Below are 25,749 nucleotides of genomic sequence, written 5' to 3'. Positions count from 1 at the left end.
TTGAAAAGAATGTGTATTCTGCTGCTTTCCGCTGGAATAATCTATAAATATCAATTAGGTCCATCTAGTGTAATGTTGTCATTTTAGGCTTTTGTTTCCTTATTATTTTCTGTCTGGATAATCTGTCCATTGATGTAAGTGGGGTGTTAAAAGTCCCTCACTATTACTGTTACTGTCAATTTCTCCTTTTATGGCTGCTAAAGTCTGTTTTATCTAATACAAGTATTGGTATTCTGGTTTCTTTTTATTGGTTTCCATTTGCATGGAATACTCCCCTCACTTTCATTCTGAATGTGTCCCTAGATCTGAAGTAGACTGTATATATATATACAAGTCTTATTTTTGTATCCATTCAGTCAGTCTTTGTCTTTTGATTGAAGGATTTTATATTTAAAGGGTTTTGTTTGTTTGTTTGTTTGTTTTTGCTTTTTAGGGCCACCTGCAGCACATGGAGGTTCCCAGGATAGTGATCTAATCGAGCTACAGCTGCCAGCCACAGCCATGCCAGATCTGAGTCACATATGTGACCTACACCACAGCTCAAAGCAACGCCAGATCCTTAACCCACTGAGTGAGGCCAAGGATTGAACCTGCAACTTCATGGTTCCTAGTCGAATTCGTTTCTGCTGCACCACGATGGGAACTCCCTAGATCTAGCTCTTTATTAAACATTGTTTGTATATCTTCTTGCTCTGTGCCTCCATTCATTTCTCAAGATCTTGGGTTATCTTTACTATCATTTCTCTGAATTGTTTTTTAAGCAGATTGCCTGTTTCTGCTTCAGTTAGTTCTTTTGGGGTTTTATCTTGTTCCTTCATTGGGACCATATTTCCCTGCCCTCTTATTTTGCCTAACTTTCTGTGTTTGTGGTCTCCATTCCATAAGCTATAGTATTGTAGTCCTTCTTGCTTCTAATGTCTGCCCCTTGGTGGGTAATGTTGGTGTAGGAGCTTTTGCAGGCCTCCTGGTGGGAGGGACTGTTGCCCGACAACTGGTGGGTGCAGCTAGCACTTGTCTATTTTGTGGACAGGGGTTTAGAGGCAGCTTCAAGCCTATGACAACTTTAGGCAGCCTGTCTCCTGAAGAATGGAGCTATGTTCCTACCCTCTTGATTGTTTGGCCTGAGGCATTCCAGCTCTGGAGCCTGCAGCCTATTGGGTGGGGCTAGGTCTTGGTTCCAAAGCAACATGGGATCTGAGCTACATCTGCAACTTAACACCACAGCTCACGGCAACACAGGATACTTAACCCACTGAGCGAGGCCAGGGATCAAACCTGCATCCTCATGGATACTAGTTGGGTTCATTACCTCTAAGGCACAATAGGAACTCCAGTTCCAGTATTTTTTGTCAATGATTATTCAGGAGTTAATTGTGATTTTGGTGTTTTCGTGAAGAGGTTGAGCTCAAGTCCTTTTACTCTGCATTTTTTTGCCAGTTTTTTGAGGCGGGAGGGTGGCACACCCACAACATATGGAAGTTCCCAGGCTGGGGGTCATATTGGAGCTACAGCTGCTGGCCTATATACTACAGTCACAGCAACGCAGCATCCAGGCTGCGTCTGCGACCCACACCACAGCTAATGGCAATACGGGTACCCATCCAGCTGAGCAAGGCAAGGGATCAAACCCAAATCGTCATAGATATTAGTAGGATTCTTTCCTGCTATGCCACAACAGGAATTCCTACTCCACCTTTTTATATCATTTCTTTTAACTTTTATTTAACAAAGCTTCAGGGCTGACAAGTAGCTAGTATAGGTCTTACTGAAATCTTGGGCCCAGATATATTTGAGAATTTAGGTAATGTTTTAGATGTAAAAGTTCATGACACAGTTTCTTTGCAGTATATAACTTTCCACAGATGGGTGTGAAGTAGCATCCTAGAATGCTGCCTCCAAATAGAATGCTCTTTCCAGGTAGAATTCTGTTTTCAGGATAGGAGACTGTCGTGTAAGTTGTAGGCCAGCAGCAACATTCCTTAAATTCCATGTCTCTCTGTCGTTGTTCATACTCCTGCTGTCAAAACCTTGACCTCTGGAACAGGCCCCTGGGAGAGCTGGCACTTGACCAGTGGAACAAGCCAGGACTCACTTCATTTCTTATTTCATTTATTTGGGTTTTCTCTCTAAGTCTTGGTGAGGTTTGTTAATGTTGTGTACCCTCTTAAAGAACCACTTCTAAAAAAAAAGAAAAAAGAAAGAATAAATTTACAAGGAGATCCTGCTGAATAGCATTGAGAACTTTGTCTAGATATTCATGTTGCAACAGAAGAAAGGGTGGGGGAAAAAATGTAATTGTAATGTATACATGTAAGGATAACCTGACCCCCTTGCTGTACAGTGGGAAAATAAGAAAAATTATTTAAAAAAAAAAAAAAGAACCAGTTCTTGGTTTTATTGAATTTTTCTATTGTTACACAAATCTCTATTTTAATTATTTCCTTTCTTATCTTTATTATTTCCTTCTGCTGACTTTAGGTCTTGTTTATTCTAATTCTTTTAGGTGGTAGGTTAGATTATTTTGTTTTCGTTTTTGACTTTTTAGGACAGAACCTGCAGCACATGGAAGTTCCGAGGCTATGGGTCAAAATCAGAGCTGTAGCTGCCAGCCTACACCACAGCTCATGGTAATGCAGATCCTTAACCCACTGAGCAAAGCCAGGGACCATACCTGCATCCTCATGGATACTAGTCGGGTTCATTACCCCTGAGCCACAACAGAAACTCCAGTTAAAGTGTTTGAGATTTTCCTTGGTGTTTTTTGTTTTGTTTGAGGAAGGCCTATATCACTATAAACGTCCCTCTAAGAACTGCTTTCACAGCATCCCATAGATTTTGTATATTTCCATTATCATTTGTCTCAAGGTAGTTTTTAATTTCCTCCTTGATTTAATCGTTGACTGTTTTAAGTAGCGTATTGTTCAGTCTCTATCTTTTTTTTTTTCTAATGTTTTTTATGGTCGATTTCTCATTTAATGCCATTGTGGTCAAAAAAGATCTTGAGATGTTTTCTATGCTATTAAATGTGTGTAGGGGAGTTGCCGTCATGGCTCAGTGGAAACGAATCTGACTAATGTCCATGAGGATGCGTGTTCAGTCCCTGGCCTCACTCAGTAGGTTAAGGATCAGGTATTGCTGTGGGCTGTGGCATAGGTCACAGACATGGCTTGGATCTGGCCTGGCTGTGGCTATACCTCAAATTCAACCCCTAGCCTGGGAAGTTCCGCAGTTATGGCCCTAAAAAGCAAAAAAATTAAGAAAGATTAATGTGTTTAGGCTGTTTTGTGCCCTAGTATGTGGTCAGTCATGGAGAATGTTCCATGTGCGCTTGAAAAGAAACGTATATTCTGGTGGTTTTGTATGTAACATCATGAAAATGCTGCTTAAGTCTAACTGTTCTATTTTTTTACATTTAGAATCTTTGTAGCCTTTTTGTTTTTTGTCTAGAGGATTTGTCCATTGTGTTAATGTCTCCTACTCTTATTCCCATCAATTTCTCGTTTTATGTCTATTAGTATTAGTATGTATTTGGGTGCTCCTATATTAGGTGCATGTATGTTGACAAGTGTAATATTCTCTTCCTAAATCGATCCTTTTATCATTAAACAATGTCCTTCTTTATCTTCCTTTATGGCCTTTGATTTAAAGTCTATTTTGTCTGATAGGAATGTTGCAATTACTGCTTTCTGTTTGCATTTGCATGAAATATCTTTTTGCATCCCCTCATTTTCAATCTGTGTGTCCTTTGCCCTAAAGTATGTCTCTTGTAGTCATCATATTGTAGGCTCTTGTTTTTAAATCCAGTCTGCCATTCTGTGTCTTCTCATTAGAGCATTTATTCCATTAACATTTAAGGTAATTATTAATAGATACGCATTTATTGCCATTTTAACCATTTTTTCCAGTTAATTCTGTTTCTTCTTTGTTGCTTGTGTGTGTGTGTGTGATGATTTCTTTTTATTTTATGCTTGTGTTTTCTTCTTTTTGGTTTTAGTGAATGTTTTGTGTTTTGTTTTGCTTTGTTTTGTTTTGTCTTTGGGCTGCTCCCGCGGCATATGGAGGTTCCCAGGCTAGGGGTCGAATCGGAGCTGTTGCCACCCGCCTACGCCAGAGCCATAGCAGTGCAGGATCCGAGCCGCGTCTGCAACCTACACCACAGCTCACGGCAACGCCAGATCGTTAACCCACTGAGCAAGGGCAGGGACCGAACCCGCAACCTCATGGTTCCTAGTTGGATTCGTTAACCACTGCGCCATGACGGGAACTCCTGTTTTGTGTTTTTGATTTGGGCTTACCCTATATACAGTGACTGTGGAATTAGTTTCCTGAGCTCATTGAACAGTTCTTCCAAACAGATCTCTAATTTGAAGTTATTGTCTTTGGTCGTACCTTTATAGTTATCTATACTTCTGAGAAGTTTTTCTACCCACGTTACCACTTTTAAAAGACCTTCCAGTTCTTGCCATTCTTGTTGCTTAGACATTTATCTAATTGATAGTTATCTATTATTTTTAAGTTTTTCTGTAAATAAATTTTGTTTTAATTTATTCATTTGAAATATAAAGCATTTTTTTCGTATGGGATAGATAAAAGTCACCACAGAAGGACATGAGTCCTTGCTCTATGCAAATATTATGTTAGCTGTTGTTGGGACATTACTAGACCAAGAAAGATATAATCCATGACATTAAAGGACTTCATGAGGTAGAAAAGGAAACATACAAAGACATGAAGAAGAAAATAAAGGGAAGGCATTTCTCATTCATTGAATATAGAATTGTATGCTCAGTAACCAGATTTTATCTTCTTTTAACATTCTCATATCCAGGAGTTTCTGTTGTGGCTCAGTGGTTAACGAATCTGACTAGAAACCATGAGGTTGTGGGTTCAATCCCAGGCCTTGCTCAGTGGGTTAAGGATCAGGCATTGCCTTGAGCTGTGGTGTAAGTCACAGACATGGCTCTGATCCTGAATTTGTGGCTGTGGTGTAGGCCAGCAGCTACAGCTCCAATTGGACCCATAGCCTGGGAACCTCCATATCCCATGGTGCAGCCGTAGAAAAGACAAAAAGACACCCCCCCAAAAAAATTATCTAATATTCTTTGAAAAAAAAAAAAAAACCTCTGCAGTTCTCCAAGGTTTTTCAGTAAGTATTAAACACATTAAATGTCCAAGATTATGCCAGTCAGTAAGGAGAGTACAAAATTATTAGAAATGATTGTTGCCTTCAAGGAACTTGTGTTTTTTAAGGAAAGGAAAGGAACAGTACTTTACATCTTTGTGAAACTTTCACATTTGGAAGATTACATATAAAAGTTTCTTAATCTGTTCACTTTAGTCATTTGTACATTTCTAAAAATTAACACAAAACTCTTTACTTTAAATAACAGAAATGCCCCTTTGGCGCCTTATCAATTGTCAATTTACCAAGCAACTTGGAAAAAGAAACGACACATCGATATTGTGCCAATGCCTTCAAACTTCACAGGTATATCTCCAAGTTAAATTCCAATGAAATTTTTACTTCAGTCAGTGTAAAATACACTTGGAATTTTTTGAGAAATACAAAAATAGGAAAAAAAAAAAACTGTATTAACTTTTGCATCAAGCAGAGTGTTTTAATTAAATATTATAACATCATGCAGAATCATATTATCAGTGGTTCATTCTAGCTGATTAAAATTATCCGAGGGTCTTTGTAAAACTACTAATACCCAGGTTTCAACCCCATTGAATTATATCCTTTCTCTGGATGTACAGTTTGGACCTTAGTAAGTTTAAAAGGCTTCCGGGTAATTCTGATAAACAACTGGGGGTGAAAGTCATTTCTTTTAATATTCTTACCCCAAAATAACTTTTAAGAGAACTTGTCTTGATTTTATTTATCTATTAATCTCATGGTCTACAGAAAATATTACTCTGAACCAGGACATTGTCTCACAAGTTCTTTTTGTGGTTTTTAATCTGATGAACACTAATGTTTTGCATCTTGGAATCTAAATGTAACTAATAAAAAGGTATTTCCTAACCTGTCAGCTTTAAGGGGCCTGCTGCAGCAGGGAGAATGAAGTGAAATTATTTCTTGTTGATGTGGCACTTCTCTCCTTTTAAGTAAATGTCAGGCCAAAAAAAAAAGTGTGATGTCACCTTTATAATTTTGTAGCGAAGCATTTTATTATACATTAAAACTAAGCCTTATATGTAAAGAGAAATTGTTAGTTTAGAATAGATTTTGAATGAAAATTGAATAAATAAAATTTAGAAAAGTATCAGTCATGAATGCATTTCTAACAATTATTTGTTAATCTTAGCTGCTCTTGTGGTTTTTTTCCCTTACAGCCAGTGATATCTGGCATATAGCTTTTGACTTATTAATGGATATGTGGGGAGTGCAAGTGCATTAAAATATATTATTCTGGCATTATGTAGCTTTTTCTACCTAAGTCTTAGTTGTTTTATTCTTTTTGTACAATTATGACAGGTTGCCTATTCCTCGTCCAGGTGAAGTTTTGGGATTAGTTGGAACTAATGGTATTGGAAAGTCAACTGCTTTAAAAATTTTAGCAGGAAAGCAAAAACCAAACCTTGGAAAGTATGATGTATGTATTACCACCTAATAAAAATGAATATCTTGGGTCAGTTTTATGAGGCTGTAAAGGGGAGTGTATGTGTGATTTAATTTTTTAATGATCTTGTTTTCAAGATTATGCATGGGATTAATGCTGAGAAACTGTGTAAATCAAACTCCTTCCATTGTATTTAAATCTGTTAATGTTACTTAATTGATAATTCTGAGCTTTCATAAAGTATTAGGAATTAGTGTTCCTTGATTTGAAATTAAATTCACCGCTGATATTAATTTAGAAGCCAGAAGTATTATGTTTGGACATATGTTCTATTTTGTATAACATTCATTCTCTCTGTAATTGGATTATTAAGTTTGGATCATTATACATATATTTCTAGGATCCACCTGATTGGCAAGAAATTTTGACTTACTTTCGTGGATCTGAATTGCAAAATTACTTTACCAAGATTTTAGAAGATGACCTAAAAGCCATTATCAAACCTCAGTATGTAGACCAGATTCCCAAGGCTGCAAAGGTCAGTTGCTCTTTTAGATGATGTTGTTTGCCACACTTGCATCATGCAGACATTCCTGGGCTCAGCATCGAACCTGCACCAAGGCAGTGACTCAAGCAATGCCACATCCTTAACCCACCATGTCACATGGGGATTCCATCAGTTGCTTTTTAAGAGAGATTTAATCATTACAAATATCAGTGGAGATGTAAAAGAGTAAACTTGTTTTATTTTGTGACTCTCTGATATTGGAGGGATTTTAATATTGAAGGAGACCAGTAGTAACTATTTCTGATATATTTTGACAGGGGACAGTGGGGTCTATTTTGGACCGAAAAGATGAAACAAAGACGCAAGCAATTGTATGTCAACAGCTTGGTAAGTATTTATTTTGTGTATGGGTTTTAATAGGCCCTATACTTAGCTCAGATACCTTTATATGGATTACTGAAATAAATGGAAAAAATCTCTAGTAATTGTCATAGTTATTTTTATGTTACACAAAATTCAACTGAATCACAGAATGATGTGCAACATACATTTTACCCTGAAGAGGTAAGTAAAATAACATTGAACACAATGCCTCTGTTTTTGTAGATTTAACTCATCTAAAAGAACGCAATGTTGAAGATCTTTCAGGAGGAGAGTTGCAGAGATTTGCTTGTGCTGTCGTTTGCATACAGAAAGCTGATATGTAGGTTATTTACACTTTTTGTACATTTTATCCTTACTTTAGAATTTTTATTTATAATACTGCTAATAAAGCAGTGGTTTTTAGAGAAATAAAGCATCTAAGGTCTACTTTGAGGTAAGATGTTGAAGCAATTGTGCTTCCATTCCCCGTTTCCCCTATTAGTCCCTTAGGAGGAAAAATTGAGTTATTTAGGTAGGTACAACTTATGGGTTCCAGAGCTTTTTAATGCAAAGGTAGTTATTATTTAAATTCTTACTGTACATAAGAAGGATAGTTTTTAAGATATAAGCTCTCCAACCAGCCTAGCAAGGTTTTTAATAGCTCAGTGGCGCATGAGGTTTTTTAGGTTATCCTAGTCAGTGTGGCTGTCGTGTGAGAGAGAAGAAGGAAGTGAAGAAGATGAGTTACTACCTTCTAGTGCCTCTCTTCTCCCAGATATTTCCTGTTCCCATTTTTTCCCGCACTTCTCTGGCATCCAGTGCAGGCTAGCAGTTCTCCACAAAGTATTCTCTAATTCTGTGTAGTGCCCTCCTTTCCAAACACTCTTACTTGTTTTAATGCAGCTGACTTTAGCCACTCGTGGGAAAGCACTCTGAATTACTTTGGGATATTATCAGAATATTTTCATGAGGTAACAATTTGTAAGTTAGCCCAATCTGAGAGTCTCTTCCCAGATTTGATATGCAGTCCTGCTTGTCAAGATTTTTTTTCTTCTATTTCTGAACAGATTATAAAAGTTTTTGCTATTATGGGGTGGGCTTCTTGTTATTATAAGGGGATTTTTATTGTTGTTAAATCAGAAACTATTTTTCAGTGCTTTAAAGTGACATGCAAGATAGGATTTATCATCTTTGTCTTTTAAATTACTATGTTTGCTTTTATTTTTTATAGTTTTATGTTTGATGAACCTTCTAGTTACCTAGATGTCAAGCAGCGTTTAAAGGCTGCTATTACTATACGATCTCTAATAAATCCAGATAGGTAAGTACAGATTTGGTATATGCCTGTGTTATTTTGTTTAGGAGTTTTATAGATTTCTAAAAATTAAACTCTGGGCCATCAATGTGCTATACATGTGTGTGTTTTCTGTCTTGGTTATTGCTTGAATTTACCTTCCTCTATCTAGATGCAGAATTCCTTTACTACCATGCCTGTTTCCAGGGATCCTAAGAATACTCTTAATAACTTCTATTAAGCAATCAGAACATCCTGTGTCTATAGGGTGCTTTTGTAGTTTGCAGAGTTTTTAAACCCATTATCTCATTTGAGCCTCGGTAATCTTGCAAGTTAGAATCTTTAGGTGGTATCCCTGATTTGCAGATGAGGAAGTTTAAGGTCAGAAAAGCTAATTATTTGATCTAGGTTTCAAATTTATCATATGGCAAAGTTATGACTAGAATCTAGGGAGTTTTTGTATAAGCATTTTCTGTTTTTCTCCTTAATGAATGATTTAATTCATAGCTGATCTTAAAAGAGAGCAAAAGAAAATTATGAATCAGGGAGTTACCGTTGTGGCGCAGTGGTTAACGAATCCGACTAGGAACCATGAGGTTGCAGGTTCGATCCCTGGCCTTGCTCAGTGGGTTGACAATCCGGCGTTGTCGTGAGCTGTGGTGTAGGTTGCAGACGCGGCTCGGATCTTGCGTTGCTGTGACTCTGGCTTAGGCTGGCAGCTACCGTTCTGATTAGACCCCTAGCCCGGGAACCACCATATGCCACGGGAGCGGCCCAAGAGATGGCAAAAAGACAAAAAAAAAAAAAAGAACGTTACGAATCAAAAACCAAAGAAAGAACTCTAAAGGGGGAAAACAAGGATGGCTTTTCCTAAGGGATGTTGCGCATCTCTATAAAAAGTCTTAAGTTTTAACAACCGCTTGTGGGCAAGAAGCACAGCCTTGTATTGAATTATCACATAAAAATGCCAGAGCTCTCAAAGAACTGCCTTCTCAGCAAAAGAGCAAACCCATGAAGATGTCCAGGAAGCATATACCTGTCACTCACTAATAAGCTCATTGGGAATGGAGGGATGGCTCCCTTTCAGATCTATTTAGGGACCAGCAGCTCACATGGATGTGGAATTGAAATTTAGGTAATCAGGGGAATCTAAGGACCCTCCATGGTAAGAAAGTAATATAAAAAGAGGGCCCTAGAATCATGGTACCTAGAAGAAACAAATATAAAACTGCTATAGAGGCATATGGCCTTAACACTGGTCACACAGGATTTTTACAGGTAAAGGCAGATTAGCTTTAAACCAGAGTTATAAATAAGAGGAGGAAACTGTCTACAAATGAGTCAGTAGACAAAACAAACGGCAGGATTTAGACCTTCAATAACTTCAAGTGATATTCTCAGAGACTGTAAAATAATATTTAAAATAATTTAAAGCATAATTGAAATATTTAAAACTCTAAGAATGTGATACTACAAAAAATCAAGAGGTAAATGTTTTTAAAACCCAAACAAACTTAGAAATTAGAAGTGTTGTCATGACATTAAAAATGCACTGTACAGACTGGGTCACTTTGCTGTACAGCAGAAATTGACAGAACATTATAAATCAAGTATTTAAAAAAAAAAACTCACTGAATAAATTAGACAGGTTAGGGACTGTAGAAAAGAACATTAGAAGCTTGAAAAGATCTGAGTAACCAGAATATAGAAGAGAGGGAATGGGATTGAAATATAGAAGGGAGGTTCACACACATGGAGAGGCTATTTATATATATCTATATATCTTAATAGAAGTCTGAAAAATAATGCCATAAAAAGATTATGGCAGAGAATTTTTCATAATTGAAAAACTTTAAATTCATTGAGTATTAAAAAAAGAAAAGCTTGACTCCTTGGATTCAAGAAGCAAATGATCCATGTATGTGCTTTGAAGTGAAACAGAGTATCAGTGATAGAGAGACAGTCTTAGTTGAGCCAAGTAGTAGCCTTAATTTTTACTTCATACATAGGCCAAGGCATTGTGATAGGCTCTTCGGAGAATTTAAGAGTATAAAATGTGGTTCTAGTATTAGGGACTTCACAATCTGGTTAAAGACTACACAAGCAGTCAAGTCAATAGCTTCTCAACCCTAGTTCCTCTTTATAAAACATTTTTATATTATTTTATTGAATTGAATATGTAGATAAAATCAACCTTCACACATAATTTTTAATACCAAGTAATTTTCTAAACACAATAAAAAGGAAAACTGAAAGGATAATAGTTTACAACCAGGTAGCATACGTCTCATTGTATAAATATTCAGCCAAATCACTATTGTCCTCTAGTATGAGAAGGCAGTAACTAACTGTAAAAGGGAAAACATGCCAAAGCAAGTTAGTTTGACCAAAGTGAAGATAAGATTAAGTTAGACATTTTCTCAGATGTGCTGGGTCTTTTATAGGTATAGGGTCAAAATAATCTCTTTGTAGTAATAGACTGATAATAAAAAGTTATTGGAAGTATGTCTATATCCTGAAGTCCTATGACACGTTAAGGCACACATTGAGTCTTTAGTGCTGTAAAAGATTTTGAAGATTATATCCTTGAATAAACAAGAAACATTGGAGGGAGGAACAGTAATGCAAGAGGTTTTCTAGAATTTGACCTCAGAGAATATCTTCAGTAAGATTAAAAACCAACAACACGTAACCCAAAATAGAGTGTAGGCTATACTTTTTTGCAGCATAGATTTCTCATTTTGCAGCAGATACTGTTTGTTCCCAAATCCTCAAAAAAAAAAAATTTTATTTATTTATTTTTTGTCTTTTTAGGGCCACACCCGCAGCATATGGAGGTTCCCAGGCTAGGGGTCTAATCGGAGCTGTAGCTGCCGCCTACACCACAGCCACAGCAACGCCAGATCTGAGCCACATCTGCGGCCTATACCACAGCTCACAGCAGTGCTGGATCTGAAGCCCACTGAGCAAGGCCAGGGATCGACCTCATGGTTTCTAGTCAGGTTTGTTTGCGCCATGATGGGAACTCCCCAGACCCTCAAAATACTGAGTGGCTCTCCTAAATCTTGTATTCAGACTTCTATAAAGTTCCATTAGAAAGTAGGAAAGGCAGGAGGCATGACTGATTTTTTTCTTCTTTCCAAAGCACATTAAAAATACTATGCTACCTCATAACGCACTTTGAAGATATTAATAGTAAAAAAGAATTATCCCAAATAAGGAAACATTGCCAACAAAGACACCAAGGCAGGATGAGTATTGGCTCACTTGGGTGATTTCACCATCTTTATTGATGCTATGCCACTGTCATAGTAGAAATATTTCTTCTTAATATTAGCTTTTTATGTTCCACTTGTTCTCTCTTTTTTTTTAATTCCTTTAACTACCTGATCTGGATTACTATGATAGCGTCCTTTAAAAAAAAAAAAAAATCTGTTTTTTGCTGAATCAGTCTTTCCAAAATGATGCTTATTCATGTCATTCTCCTATTCTAGAACTGTGCTGTAGCTCTAGCCATATGTTGCTACTTTAATTGTAATTGAAATTAAAAATTCATTTCTTTAGTCAAACTAGTCATATTTTAAGTGTTCCGCATTCCAAGTAGCTACTTGTTACCCTTTGGGACAGTGTAGAGATAGTACATTTCCATAATGATAGAAATTTCTACTGGATAGTGCTTTTAAGAACCTGTCATTTTTCCCATTGCCAGTTAGCTTAAGTTCAAATTCTTCATCTTGTCATTCAACAACTTTATTAAATAATTGGTGCCCAGCACAAAGATGTTTATGGGCAAGTTGTAGGAGTACTCAAAAATAATAAAAGTCTCAGTTCAGAGGGTTCAGGAATGGGGGAAAATGAAGTTTACTTGCATATTAAGAACAGTGTTCCTACTGGAGGTAGGATTTGATGTGAACTTGAAAGGGTTTCAGCAGGTGAGGATTTTAGGCAGATCATTTAGATGATAGACCAGCCCTTAGATAACACAGGTATAGAAAAGTAGATTTTTCGGGAAACAAGGTCCATTTGTCAGTATATCCTATATATATAAGTGAAGTAAGAGAAGTACAGATGGCCTCAGTTTACCATGGGTCAATTTAATGATTTGGGGGCTTTACAATGTTATGAAAGAAATACTTATTCAGTAAAAACCGTATTTCAGATTTTGAATTTTTGATATTTTCCTGGTCTAGTGATAGCCAGTATGATATTCTTTAGTGATAGCAAGCTACAGTTCCACGCTGGCTACATGATCATGAGGGTAGACAACCAATACCTTTACAGCTATTGTTTTTCACTTTCATACTGCTTTCGAACGTGATTATAAAATAGGCTTTTATGTTAGTTGATTTTGCCCAACTGTAGGCTAATATAAATGTTCTGAGCACATTTGAGGCAGACTAGACACATTAAATGCATTTTCCAATTACGATGGTTTATCAGGACATAACCTCATCATTAATGGAGGAAGATAACGGTAGTAGCTTAAGTTTTGGAAGGTCTTAAAGTCTGAGGATGTCATTTGTTTCATTTGGAACTAAGAGCCCCATCTGGGGACCTGAAAAAATGAGATTTGTTAAAAACCTATAGTAATACTGAAAAAAATACAATGGCAGCCTGGATTAGAATCTAGATAGAGAAAGAAAAGAATAAATTAGACACGCTTGACAATTTAAATGATAGATCATTTCAAAGAAAATTGAGGGTTTTTTTTTATGGGAGTGATGATTCCTTCAGTAAAAATATGGTTGGTGAGTTTTCATTTATACAGGAAGCTGATAAATTAAGCTGGAATTTGAGCCATCTGCAGGACATTGTTTTTTGAACATCTTGAACTAAGTCAGATAAGAATAATATGTTTCGTTAAAGTTTTATGACTGTCTAATAGTTTCTACATTAACAATACTTTTTTCTTACCACTTGAAATGTCATATTCCATCCATCCCATTTATAAAATGCTCAAATACACACACTCATCTTCTTTTCTGACCTTCACTGGATTTTATTAATCTGTAGAACATGTTTTGCTCTGTAGTCTGTTGTGGTATTGTTTCATATCTATTCCTGTCTCCCCAGCTAAAAAGGTTCTGTTGTACTTTGTACATATCCCCTATTATAGTTAGCATATGGGGCAGGACAAGTAGAAGAGTTTAAGACATACGTTGAACAGCATAATAAACAGTTTAGAGTAGGCCTGATTTAATTCTGTTATATGTTTTCATTAGCAAAACATTTATTTCATATACCCATAAACTATTTCATGTCAACTTTTTTTCTTATAGTTTATTAAGGAAAACAACTTAAGAAATGTGTATTTTAATAATGAGTTATTTAAAGAAGATGTTTTATAACTTTCTTAACATGGTCTTTATAGTTAACTTTTTAGTGTATTTTCCTGAAATTTTCACTGTACTAAAAAAAGTTATGTAAAAGTTGTAATTATAATTAAATTTTAATTTAAATATATAATTATGTTACATTTTAAAATAAAAATCTATATTGATTTTCAGATATATCATTGTGGTGGAGCATGATCTAAGTGTTTTAGACTATCTCTCTGACTTCATCTGCTGTTTATATGGCGTACCAAGTGCTTATGGTGTTGTCACTATGCCTTTTAGTGTAAGAGAAGGTAACTTGAAAAACTATTTTCACAATGCTATATTCTCTTTCACTCTAATGCTTAGAAAATGTATTATTATTGGTACTAAGTAGTTAGGTATTGCTGTAATATATATCCAAACCTCTGGCCTCATGGAATTTAATCTTGCAGTAGAATATGTGTGTGTATATATATATATACGTATGGTTATAAATACCAGTTTTTAAAGATTACCTATTTCGTTTTGGAGAAGTTTTTGTTGTGGGTAAAATGTTTTATCAATTTCACTATTTACTGTTTTAAAATTTTCTTTTATATTTTGGCTTCTGCAGCATCACTGTATATTTGTCGTCTTCAGTTTTATCTTTGCCATATCAGTAGGAAAATTCTTAAAATTCATTTAGTGCTTATCTTGTTCTCATGTTTCAAATTACCTGTAGTCTGTATCCTAAGTTGTGGAGTTAAGACTATCTAAAAGTCTTAGAAGAAGTATTGTGTAGTCTATCTAGTAAGTGACTAAAATTCTAGTAAAATAGCCTAGTAAGTGTATTTTCATTTATTCCTTCTACTTTCAGGAAAGAGGGACTCTCTGGCCTCTCTTTTCCATCCATGTCTCTTCCCTATCTAAGCAAGTTAGACAAAAGTAAAAACTAGCCTACCACTAAGTGGCTCCTGAAACAAAATCAGTGCACTCCCTACCTGGTATGCCTTCTTCCTTTTAATTTCTTTCCTGCTTCCTTCTACTGCTTTCTTACTCCTACTTTTACTTCTTATATTTCTTTTCTCCAGCTGTGCCTTAAAGCTGACAATCTAGAGCACCTAAAAGGACTACTTAGTCCATATCTTGAAAAAAAAAATGGTATTATTGAAGAAAAACTTCATGTAGCCTTGTAGCTCCCTAGTTTGGACAGGCTTTTTTTTTTTTTTTTTAAGATGTTTCTGCAAAGTGATCATTTTTGAGTTACCTAAGAAACTTTTGAAAAAAATTTTATTGCATCATATTCTGCATAAAAAGGTAGTGGTAGCTTTTTTAATTTCTAAGCATATAAGTTTACAATGTGGGGAAGGAATTGGTATCACTTATCTTACTTGTACATTTCAGATAAATATATACATATTTTAAGGAAAATTTTGTAAGACTGCCCAATTTTCTTTCCATTAGTCTTAAGAAGTGCTATCAGAAGCAGTTCTTAATGTTTCATTCTCCACATTTAGCAAATATTTATTGAGTACCTACTCTGTGCCTTTAGTAGTTCTAGAATCACACTGAAAATGACATGGGTACCTAGCAATCACTTTTCACAGTTCCAGTTATAAATGCCATGTCTAAAGGCTATGCTGTTCAAAAAACGGTTCCTGGTAAGCTTTCTAATGTACCCCATCTGTTAAACAGTTCAAGTAAGTAACAAACTATCTTCATTTCTACTTTCTTTTAACATACAGAAATTAACACAGTATATGTAAAAGCTCTTTATGAACTATTAAGGCAGTTATTTTTGGTTTTACTTTTTTTAACTTCATAATTTTTAAGTAGTTCAGGATTTAAAAACATGCAAACTTGGGCAGAATAAATGCATCAGTTTATCCTGTCAGCAAATATTTATTGAGCATGTATGTTCTAGGCTGAGAAGTCCTAGATGTGCTTCTTCATTATAAATGAAATGAAAAATCCTTAGACTGACTTTCAAGACCTGCCAAAACTTTAGTTACTGTCCTTCTCTTACTTCTTCTATATATTGTAAACACTGAAAAACAGATCTTTTCATTGTTTCCCAAGGAATCCTCTTTTCCATTTCTGTGCATCTGCCATTGTGGATCTAACAACTCTAGTTTGGAGGGACTTTTGTGTAAATATGTTAGTTTTTCTCTCAGTTACTAAGATCCGTTTAGAGAATGGTGTTTGTCTTTGTACAGTGAAGCCAAAAAAGTTTAATGTAGTTTTGTTATTATAAATTTCTTAGAAACCTGCAAAATTAATCTGAAAACAAAGGCAGTAAATCCTAACTTCAGCATATGGTGCTATCTCACATAAAAATGAATACTCATAACATATTATCCATATGAAAAATCATTTCCCACACTATTCTATTTAATGTCAGTCTATGGGAATATTCCATTTTACCTACTTTTCATTTTTTAGAGAAAAATTACAGTTTTTGATTTTAAAATATAGAAGAAATGATGTCAAAGGCTTTTACATAAAATCTGATGGAAAAGTTCTATAAAAACACAAAATGAAAAGATGTGCTTTGTATATATATGTTTATAAAGGCATGTATATATGCATGAATTATTTAAACTTGCATTAGGTACATGAAACACCATGTTGTCACACTGCATGCTATAAATGCACAAAAATTTAAATCTATGCATAGATTGCTCCCAAGAGAGCCTAGGGTTTTGGCTTTTATATAATTTCTTTTTAGTGTTGGAGTTCCCTTGTGGCACAGCAGGTTAATGATCCAGTGTTGACACTGCAGAGGCTTGGGTTGCTGTGGTAGCACAGGTTCATTCCCTGGCTGGGAAACTTCCACATGCTGCAAAAAGAAAAAAAAAAAATTTAATCTTTAATTAACCTTTACTAATCTATTGTTAATGACTTTCAAACAGGCATAAACATTTTTTTGGATGGCTACGTTCCAACAGAAAACTTGAGATTCAGAGATGCATCACTTGTTTTTAAAGTGGCTGAGACAGCAAATGAAGAAGAAGTTAAAAAGATGTGTATGTATAAATATCCCGGAATGAAGAAAAAGATGGGAGAGTTTGAGCTAGCTATTGTAGCTGGAGAGTTTACAGATTCTGAAATCATGGTCATGTTGGGAGAAAATGGTAAGTTTCCCTTATTTCGTGATATTTGAAAATCTGTGCTATTTATCCAGTTACTGAGTTTTAATTACTGTAAAAAACCGAGTCTGGGAGCTGGATTGAATTCCTACATTTTAGGTGTAGTTCACATGTTGGGACAATATGTGATTTAATCTCACTGTCATTCAATCAAAGTCACATTTCTTTTTTTTTTTTTTTGCCTTTTCTAGGGCAGCTCCTGAGGCATATGGAGGTTCCCAGGCTAGGAGTCTAATCAGAGCTGTAGCCACTGGCCTACGCCAGAACCACAGCAACTCGGCATCCGAACCGCATCTGCAGCCTACACCACAGCTCATGGCAACACCAGATCCTTAACCCACTGAGCAAGGCCAGGGATCGAACCCGCAACTTCATGGTTCCTAGTCGGATTCATTAACCACATTTCTTATGTTTTATAACCGTCAGTGAAAATAAGATGTTTTTTCTTTTTTGCTTTTTGCTTTTTTAGGGCGGCACCCAAGGCATATGGAGGTTCCCAGGCTAGGGGTCTAATCAGAGCTGTAGCCACTGGCCTACACCACAGCCACAGCAACGCCAGATCCAAGCTGAGTCTGCAGCCTACACCACAGCTCATGGCAATGCCAGATCCTTAACCCACTGAGCGAGGCCAGGGATCCATCCTGCAGCCTTATGGTTCCTAGTTGGATTCGTTTCCCCTGCGCCACAACCAGAACTCCAAGATGTTTTTCCTAAGCTTGTTTTTCAAATGGCGTTTATTCATCTTGGAAACTGAATAGGAAGGAAAGGATAAATTGGTAATTCTAAAGCAATAGTTTAAAATGTTATTCTTGCATTCCTCCACTTGGAGCTTTTATTTTAAATTCAGGCTAATCTTTGTAATTAAATTGTATTACCAGCATTTTTTAATACTAGATTTTTGTCATAAATATAGATAGGAAGTGAATTTGAGTATCAAATATCTGGTGTGTTTTCATGATTTTTAGAAGATTTGAATTGTGTACTTACAGCTTAACAAAATTATAAAAGAAAAAAGTTTTATGACAATTGTTGCAAGTATCAGTTTTTAGTTAACTGGAACTTTGAGCTGGGTTACAATTAAATGTTTCATGAAAATGGATGTTTTAGGATGATATCAATCATAACAGTATTGTATTGTCTTAACAATAAATTGTTTGCATTGATATTTTAGGTAAGTAAGCCTTTCAAGAACTAACCCAAGCCTTAAACTTTATAGACCCATCATTTATTAAAATGGCCAGTATAAGCTTTAAATAGTCTATTAGTTCAGAGTAATACTTGAGAGGTGAGTCCTGAAGTTGAAGTATTTTTCTGTATAACCTTCAGAATTCAGTAATGTTAGTGTTTATCTTTAAAACTGATTTCTCAGTTAAAACCCAGTAGTACATAGTGATTTACTATAAATGTAAAGCATCTTTCAAGGAAATTTGTTGTATGTTGTGTTGCCAGGTACTGGTAAAACGACGTTTATCAGAATGCTTGCTGGAAGACTTAAACCCGATGAAGGAGGTACTGTTGTTAATATTGAGTGTTTTTACTCTTTCCACATAGTAAACTCAGTTTTCAGTGTCTTTTTTTATTTGCATTATTTTGCAGGGGAAGTACCAGTTCTAAATGTCAGTTATAAGCCACAGAAAATCAGTCCCAAATCAACTGTGAGTTATTACATTGTTATCTTGTTATTAAAGAAAAGTTTATACATATATATACCTAGAGCATTAATCTTGTGCTATATCAGAATTCTTTGCCAAATTAGTCTCTGTACAGGTGTAATGAAATGGCTAAGGAGGATATTAGGATTATGACAGTCTTATAAATTCATTTCCACTCTAGGAAAACTCTTTTAAGGTCTCAAAATAAATCTTCAGAAACACTAATGTGTTTTGGTGCTGCCAGTAAATGAAAGGCTACTCACAGGATTGGAGAAACTGCTTGCAAATCATGTATCTAATAACATACTTATATTCAGAATATGTAAAGAATTCTTACACCTTAATTTAAAAATGGACAAAGAGGAGTTCCTGTCATTGCTCAATGGAAACAAATCTAAGTGATATCCATGAAGACACAGGTTCGATCCCCAGCCTTACTCAGTGGGTTACAGATCTGGCATTGCCATGAGCTGTGGTGTAGGTCACAGATGCAGCTCGGATCTGGCATTACTGTGGCTGTGGCGGAGGCCAGCAGCTGTAGCGGAGGCCAGCAGCTGTAGCTTTGATTCATCCCCTAGCCTGGGAACCGTCACATGTTGTGGATGTGGCCCTAAAGGAAATTTAAAAGAAAAACAAAACATGAGATTAACCTCATTTAGTTTCTGCAACTGTCATAATGCACTACAGTATCTATACTCAGTACTCATGATATTAGGAATATTAGAGATGGGCTGGCAATTCTCAAATTCAGTCCTCCTCAAATAACAAGGGCATCTTAAATTCATCCCTGTTTCATTATTGTGTGTTTTGTGTTAATTTTACTGATTGCCTAAGATTACTTGAAACCCATATTGACCTTGACCTTTTAGAACTATTCCTATTCTCAAATGACTTCTCTCCTGACACATTCATCATTTACTGTTTTCAACTTTTAAGATTATAAACTTCTTGGTCATGATGAGTTTTTAATTTTAAAAATCTCCAAACCTGCTCTAGCTGATGGATAACGTAAAAATGCTATTAATATCTGTTGATAGCAAATTGATATACTTTTGCTGTAGAAGCTTAACTTGGTTAGGACTCATAATTAGAGTTCTGTACCAAAATAAAATTTTAGTACTTTTCCATTAAAAACAGGGCAGTGTTCGACAGCTACTACATGAAAAGATAAGAGATGCTTACACTCATCCACAATTTGTGACTGATGTAATGAAGCCTCTGCAAATTGAAAACATTATTGATCAAGAGGTACTCTAAAATAATTTATCATTTTATTGTTTTAAACTTTATATTTCTATACATGATTTACTAAATTTCTTCAAATAGGTTCAGACCTTATCTGGTGGTGAACTGCAGCGAGTAGCTTTAGCTCTCTGTTTGGGCAAACCTGCTGATGTCTATTTAATTGATGAACCATCTGCATATTTGGATTCTGAACAGAGATTAATGGCTGCTCGAGTTGTCAAACGGTAATGACCCACATATAAAAGTATTACTTTTGGTGGTGTATACTGGCAAACATCTCTGTTTAATAATAGCATTTGAGCATTTGATGATACAAAACTAAAAGATTTCAAAATTATGTGTTTTAGTTTTATACTCCATGCTAAGAAGACAGCCTTTGTTGTAGAACATGACTTCATCATGGCCACCTATCTAGCAGATCGAGTCATTGTTTTTGATGGTATTCCATCTAAGAATACAGTTGCAAACAGGTAAAACGACATTCTAAGCTTATTCAAACCTAATTATAAATTCCAGCAATTAGAAAATTATCTTAAACTTTCCAGTAAGCTATAAACATTAGTCATACCATTTTGATTTTTAATAAGAGATAACCCCAAATTTTAGAAATGATTTTACAACTCCCAAATTCTTTGTATCCAATACCAGATGGCGCTGGGGAGAATAGCAGTTTTTAGACTATAATATAGAACTCCTAATCCAGGGGAATAAGCATGCAGGGCTTTGCACCCATCACCTTTTCTTTCAGATTAGGTTTTATCTGCTTTATTATTTGGATTAGGTTAAATGATTTGCCCAACTTATAGTTCTAGTATTAAAGCTTACTACACCCCCAAATAATCTCATATTAACATATAGCAGAGTTAAAAATGATTTTATCTCTCCCCTCCCTTTTTTTTTCTTATATTTCCTTATTGGCTTGATTGAGAACACTCATAATATAAAGAAGCCTAACTTATAGTTTTGTTTATGAGAAATTTCTTATACTTTTAGTGCTAAAACCTTATTGGGTTAAACCATATAAAATTACTGATATTCAGTCAGTTTGATGTGATTCAAACATAATGTCTTATGACTCAGGAAGGAATGGAGGTATTTGAATAATTCATCCAAGAAATAAAAGTACTAAGCTCAGAATCCCCTCCCCCCATTTAAAATTTGTTGTATCAATTATTGAAAATATACTTCTGTGAGAGGGAAATTTCTCATATATAAAGAGATATATAAAGCTATTTTTTAAAATAATGATCCTCTCTTTATGTTTACAAAATGCCTAAAATGTTCCACATGATATGATTTAGCATGATAACTTAATTTGAATGAGAAAAGATGAATAAAGTATACAGATTTAAGGAGTTATTACTAAAAAGTTGTAACTATTCCCTTCAGTGCCAGATTTCAAATATAAATATTACCTTTTAAATTCTCTTTTCTCCTAGAAATCTTAGATTTGACATTCTGTAATCAGATAATTTGTTTTTCTAAAGTAGTACTTAATGAGTTCCCACTGTGGTGCAGTAATGATTGGGCTTGTCTCTGTTGAAGGCACCAGTTTGATCCCCAGCCCTGGTCAGTAATAATAAGGTGCCACAACTGTGGCATAGGTCGAAGTTCTGGCTCTGATTTGATCCTTGACCTGGGAACTTGCATGTGCTGCAGGGGTGGCCAAAAAATAAAATATAAAATAAGGTAGTACTTCCATCTAAATGTTTCTTTTTTCAGATCAGAAACTTAGAGCTGTGTGTGTTTTGCACAAAAATATTTGAGCCAAACTATAAAATTCAAGCAAAGACATTTCTGAAAATAGAATTTACAATGCACTGTGTTACACTAGTATCCTGATGACTTATGATTGGGCAGTTAAGGGAACAGTGGTTTTTTGTTGTTTGCTTTTTGTTTTTTTAAGGGCCACAGGTGAGGCACATGGAAGTTCCCAGGCTACAGTTGAATCAGACCTGTAGCTGCCATCTACACCGCAGTTGCAGCAGTGCTGGATCCTTATATCACTGAGTGGGGCCAGGGATTGAACCTGCATCCTCATGGATGCTAGTTGGTTTTTTTCTGCTGAGCCACAACAGGAACTCCAGAGCAGTGATTCTTAATACTCTTCATCCCACAAAAAGTAGTAAATTGGGAGGTGGGGGTAAAATTCAGTCACAATTAATAAATTTTACTTTTCCCCTAGTCCTCAAACCCTTTTGGCTGGCATGAATAAATTTCTGTCTCAGCTTGAAATTACATTCAGAAGAGATCCAAACAACTATAGGCCAAGAATAAACAAACTCAATTCAATTAAGGTATGTAGAAAATTTTATCTTAAATCGTGGATAACTTCTTACTGTAAATAACTGAAAAGCATGTTTCAAATTGAAAGCCATTTTGTTAAAATCTAGATCGTTTCATTAATTCATAGATTTAATTCGCATTTTAGAATCTGATGGCAGTCTTGTAGGCAGCAGTTGTGATGCAGCTGCTGTACTGCATTGTTTGATTTGCACCCACTGTTGTACTACTTGTGTTGAGTTTAATTGCCATTTAAAATGTCTTCAGAAAGATTGGCCACTGAAACAAGTTTTTACAGATGCCTTAACTGATTTTTCTTACACATTTACGCATTATACACACCTTAAACATTTTTCTTTTTGTGCATGAACAAAAGTAATAACATGATTAAAATGTTTATCTTAAGAGTAAACAAGCTTCTTCAATGAGCATTAAAATCTGAACAATGAAAAAAACGTTTTGTCAGTTAAATTGATAATGTACTCTTTGTGATATATAAAATACTTGTGCACCCAACACTTGATATAGCCTGTAAAATACGGTTTTTAGAAGTCATTCATTTCTTCATTGCTCAAAACAAGAAAAAAAATGAACTCCTAAAAAAAATTTCTGCGTTTCTAGTATTCCTGTGATGCTTTGAAATGCTCTTTATATTTCATGGCCCTCTGGCCAGCATCCTTAATACTCAGAATCTTTGGAAGTATGTTATACACATTCCTGTAGTATTTACTAGATTTTATTGTTTTCATATTTGTACTCCTCTAGCTTTGCTACTAAACTGTGAGCTCTTGGAAGGCAGAGACAAGGTCATGATGGACATCATGTATTCTTAAGCACCTAACACGATGTCTGGATGCCCTGAGTCATCAGTATATCTTTTGTTTATAAATGATTTACGTTACTCTCTGGCCAGGATAATGAGATGGCAAGTGTTAAAACTGAAGAGTTTTCTCAGTTTTGAAAAAGCATACAAAGCAGAAGAGAGGACTGAGATCTAGAACACTTAGTACGCACAGCTTACTTTTCATAAGAATTTCTTCTGAAGCATTACAAATACTTTGTAGTTTTCTTGTGTAGAGACTCATTGTTCAGTCCCCAGGTATACCTTTTCATCATTTTCTCTATAACCACTCATCCTAGACAGGCATACTTTAATTCTAGTAAGGGAGCAGGCTAGGTCAGTAGGTAGATTTATCATTCATTACCAGCCAGTCCGTAAACAGTACGGGGAAAAAATATTTTCACATACATTTTTGTGTAATAGGCAGAAACTGACAGTGATACTTTTTTATCAGGAGCCTAAAGTTAAAATGATGGAATTTAATAGTTTTTCTGGGGGTAGTAGTATTTTATGTAAAGGAATTTTGTGTGAGATGGACCAAGGAAGGTGTTGGGATTGTAGGGAGTGGGTAGCAGAGGTAGTTATCTTACCTTTAAGTAGTGGAACCAGGAATATCCAGAAACAGCTAGTGAGTGCAGAGGAAACTGAACAGACAGGATTGTAAACAGCTAAATAATACTGTGGGTGAAAATCTACCCCTACATAAAGGAGGATGGTGTTGATTTTTGTTGCTTCTGTTTTATTTTTTAGGATGTAGAACAAAAGAAGAGTGGAAACTACTTTTTCTTGGATGATTAGAGTGAATCTAAGGATATCAATAAGCCATTTATTAAAAAACATTTTGGGGGATTTTTGTCATATAAAACTTAAATCAGGTTTTATGCCTCACATGCTCTGGAGCTTGAAGTATAATTACTTATTGTAACTTCAAAAACCAGTTGTGCAGTAAATTACACTCTGAATACAGAAAATGCCACTTTTCTGTTCTTGATGATAAGGCCCTTTTTGTGCATAACATTCTAAAATGAAGACATTTCAGGCTATACAAATTACCTCCAAGTTTTCATGATGTATGAGAAGATTTTCAGTAGGTGTATTATATATTCATGTACCAAATGCTGACCAGTGTTGCCCCCTTTTAAAAATCTTGCAAAAGGTTTCTGTACTTACCTTGTTTGCCAAATATGCCACTATAATGAAACTTCCCTTATTTTAAAAGCCAGTCGGCGAGTCCCCTGGTGAAATTTGATAAATAAACATCAGGATTACATATATTTGTTTTATTCTTTGCATTAAATTATTAGTGTGTTTAGGCTTTCAAAGGAATATGATCTACCAAAACACCACTTCTGGAAAAAGACTATTTATTAACCATCTTTGGCATTTTACAGTGTTTTCGGTGCTTTTGAATATCTTTATCAAAACATTCTATCCCACCCTCCTCTCTCCCCTTCTCCCAAAAAACTTTACTCCATAAATTCCCTAAGGTAATATTCTGTAATTATCCTCAAGGTAATGTCTTTCTATAAACATGCCTTTACATAATCACTGATAAAGATTTAGGAAAAAGCATTTTAAAGATGATTTGTTTCCCTTAAAATTACAGTACAGTACAAGCTCAAAATCTGCAGAGTTGGTCCCTAAGCATCTCTGTCTTTGTAAACTTCCACAGATTTCTGATGAGCAACCAAGGACTGTGAGCCACTTATAAAGGCAACATTAATGTAGTGTTTCCAGATAGCAATACAAAGTAACCCTTGGTACCAAATATGTTCATTTCTAAGTTTAGATATAGAGGATATTATCTAAATTTTTAGTTTTAAATAGCGTTGTAGCAGGAGTTCTAAAAAGTCATCCAAATTTTTTGAGTTCCTAAGTTTGAACAGTGGGAGACCTATGGTGTCAAACCACTTTCAGTTATACATCTGACTAATGCACTGAACTGGAACTTACAGTACAAAGAGGAAAAGAGTTTAGGAAAATTAGAATTGAACAGACTTTTAGAGCTCCTTGAAACAGTAGAAGCTTTAATATGCAGACAGTGGATAGGAAATATGGTTTAATGGACCCCATTAGGCCTTTTAAAAATTAATTTATATGCGTAATCCATAAATACATATTGTTGTACAGAAAAATTCAGATAATAGAAATATATGGAATAGTTATGATCTCCCATCATTTTACCCTCCCAAAGGTTACTGGTGTTTATGTTTAATAATATATATTCTTTCATGCTTTTTTTCTGTGCACTTAAATAAGTGTGAATATGTAAAGGGTTTGTTTTGTACATAATTGGGATTATACTAAAGTAAGTAGTGCCTATTTTTAATGATAGGTTAAATTTGTGAATGATTATTTCAAATATATTGAATAAAATAAGACAAAAACTTTTATTTTCTGATTCCTATGTTCTTCAAAAATATTTGATAAAGAGCGTAGTTTTGCTTACATTGATGGTAAAATATATGTCAACTGTATTTTTCACACATATCAAAGTGTTTTTTACATGAAATCTGTTACCAGCTCAAATACATTAGTGCAGATTTAGCTG

The 25,749-nt window shown here is 35.2% G+C and overlaps 1 protein-coding gene across 1 annotated transcript in view; it reads left to right on the top strand.

The window, feature by feature from the left end:
- ABCE1 (ATP binding cassette subfamily E member 1) overlaps positions 1 to 24,468 on the top strand; it is a 49,949-nt gene extending 25,481 nt beyond the window's left edge. The window contains exons 4-18 of the mRNA XM_047798203.1: positions 5,391 to 5,488; positions 6,482 to 6,599; positions 6,967 to 7,104; positions 7,392 to 7,461; positions 7,681 to 7,777; positions 8,669 to 8,758; positions 14,239 to 14,360; positions 16,941 to 17,162; positions 18,627 to 18,686; positions 18,774 to 18,832; positions 19,967 to 20,077; positions 20,156 to 20,298; positions 20,422 to 20,544; positions 22,260 to 22,371; positions 23,949 to 24,468. Coding sequence (XP_047654159.1) covers positions 5,391 to 5,488; positions 6,482 to 6,599; positions 6,967 to 7,104; positions 7,392 to 7,461; positions 7,681 to 7,777; positions 8,669 to 8,758; positions 14,239 to 14,360; positions 16,941 to 17,162; positions 18,627 to 18,686; positions 18,774 to 18,832; positions 19,967 to 20,077; positions 20,156 to 20,298; positions 20,422 to 20,544; positions 22,260 to 22,371; positions 23,949 to 23,996 — 1,611 coding nt within the window. The 3' untranslated portion in view covers positions 23,997 to 24,468. The remainder of the gene's footprint in view (positions 1 to 5,390; positions 5,489 to 6,481; positions 6,600 to 6,966; positions 7,105 to 7,391; positions 7,462 to 7,680; positions 7,778 to 8,668; positions 8,759 to 14,238; positions 14,361 to 16,940; positions 17,163 to 18,626; positions 18,687 to 18,773; positions 18,833 to 19,966; positions 20,078 to 20,155; positions 20,299 to 20,421; positions 20,545 to 22,259; positions 22,372 to 23,948) is intronic.
- The last annotated feature ends 1,281 nt before the right edge of the window (positions 24,469 to 25,749 follow it).

This window comes from Phacochoerus africanus, chromosome 10 (genome assembly GCF_016906955.1).
Source record: "Phacochoerus africanus isolate WHEZ1 chromosome 10, ROS_Pafr_v1, whole genome shotgun sequence".
NCBI lineage: Eukaryota > Metazoa > Chordata > Mammalia > Artiodactyla > Suidae > Phacochoerus > Phacochoerus africanus.
This window is presented reverse-complemented; position numbering and strand designations above follow the sequence as displayed.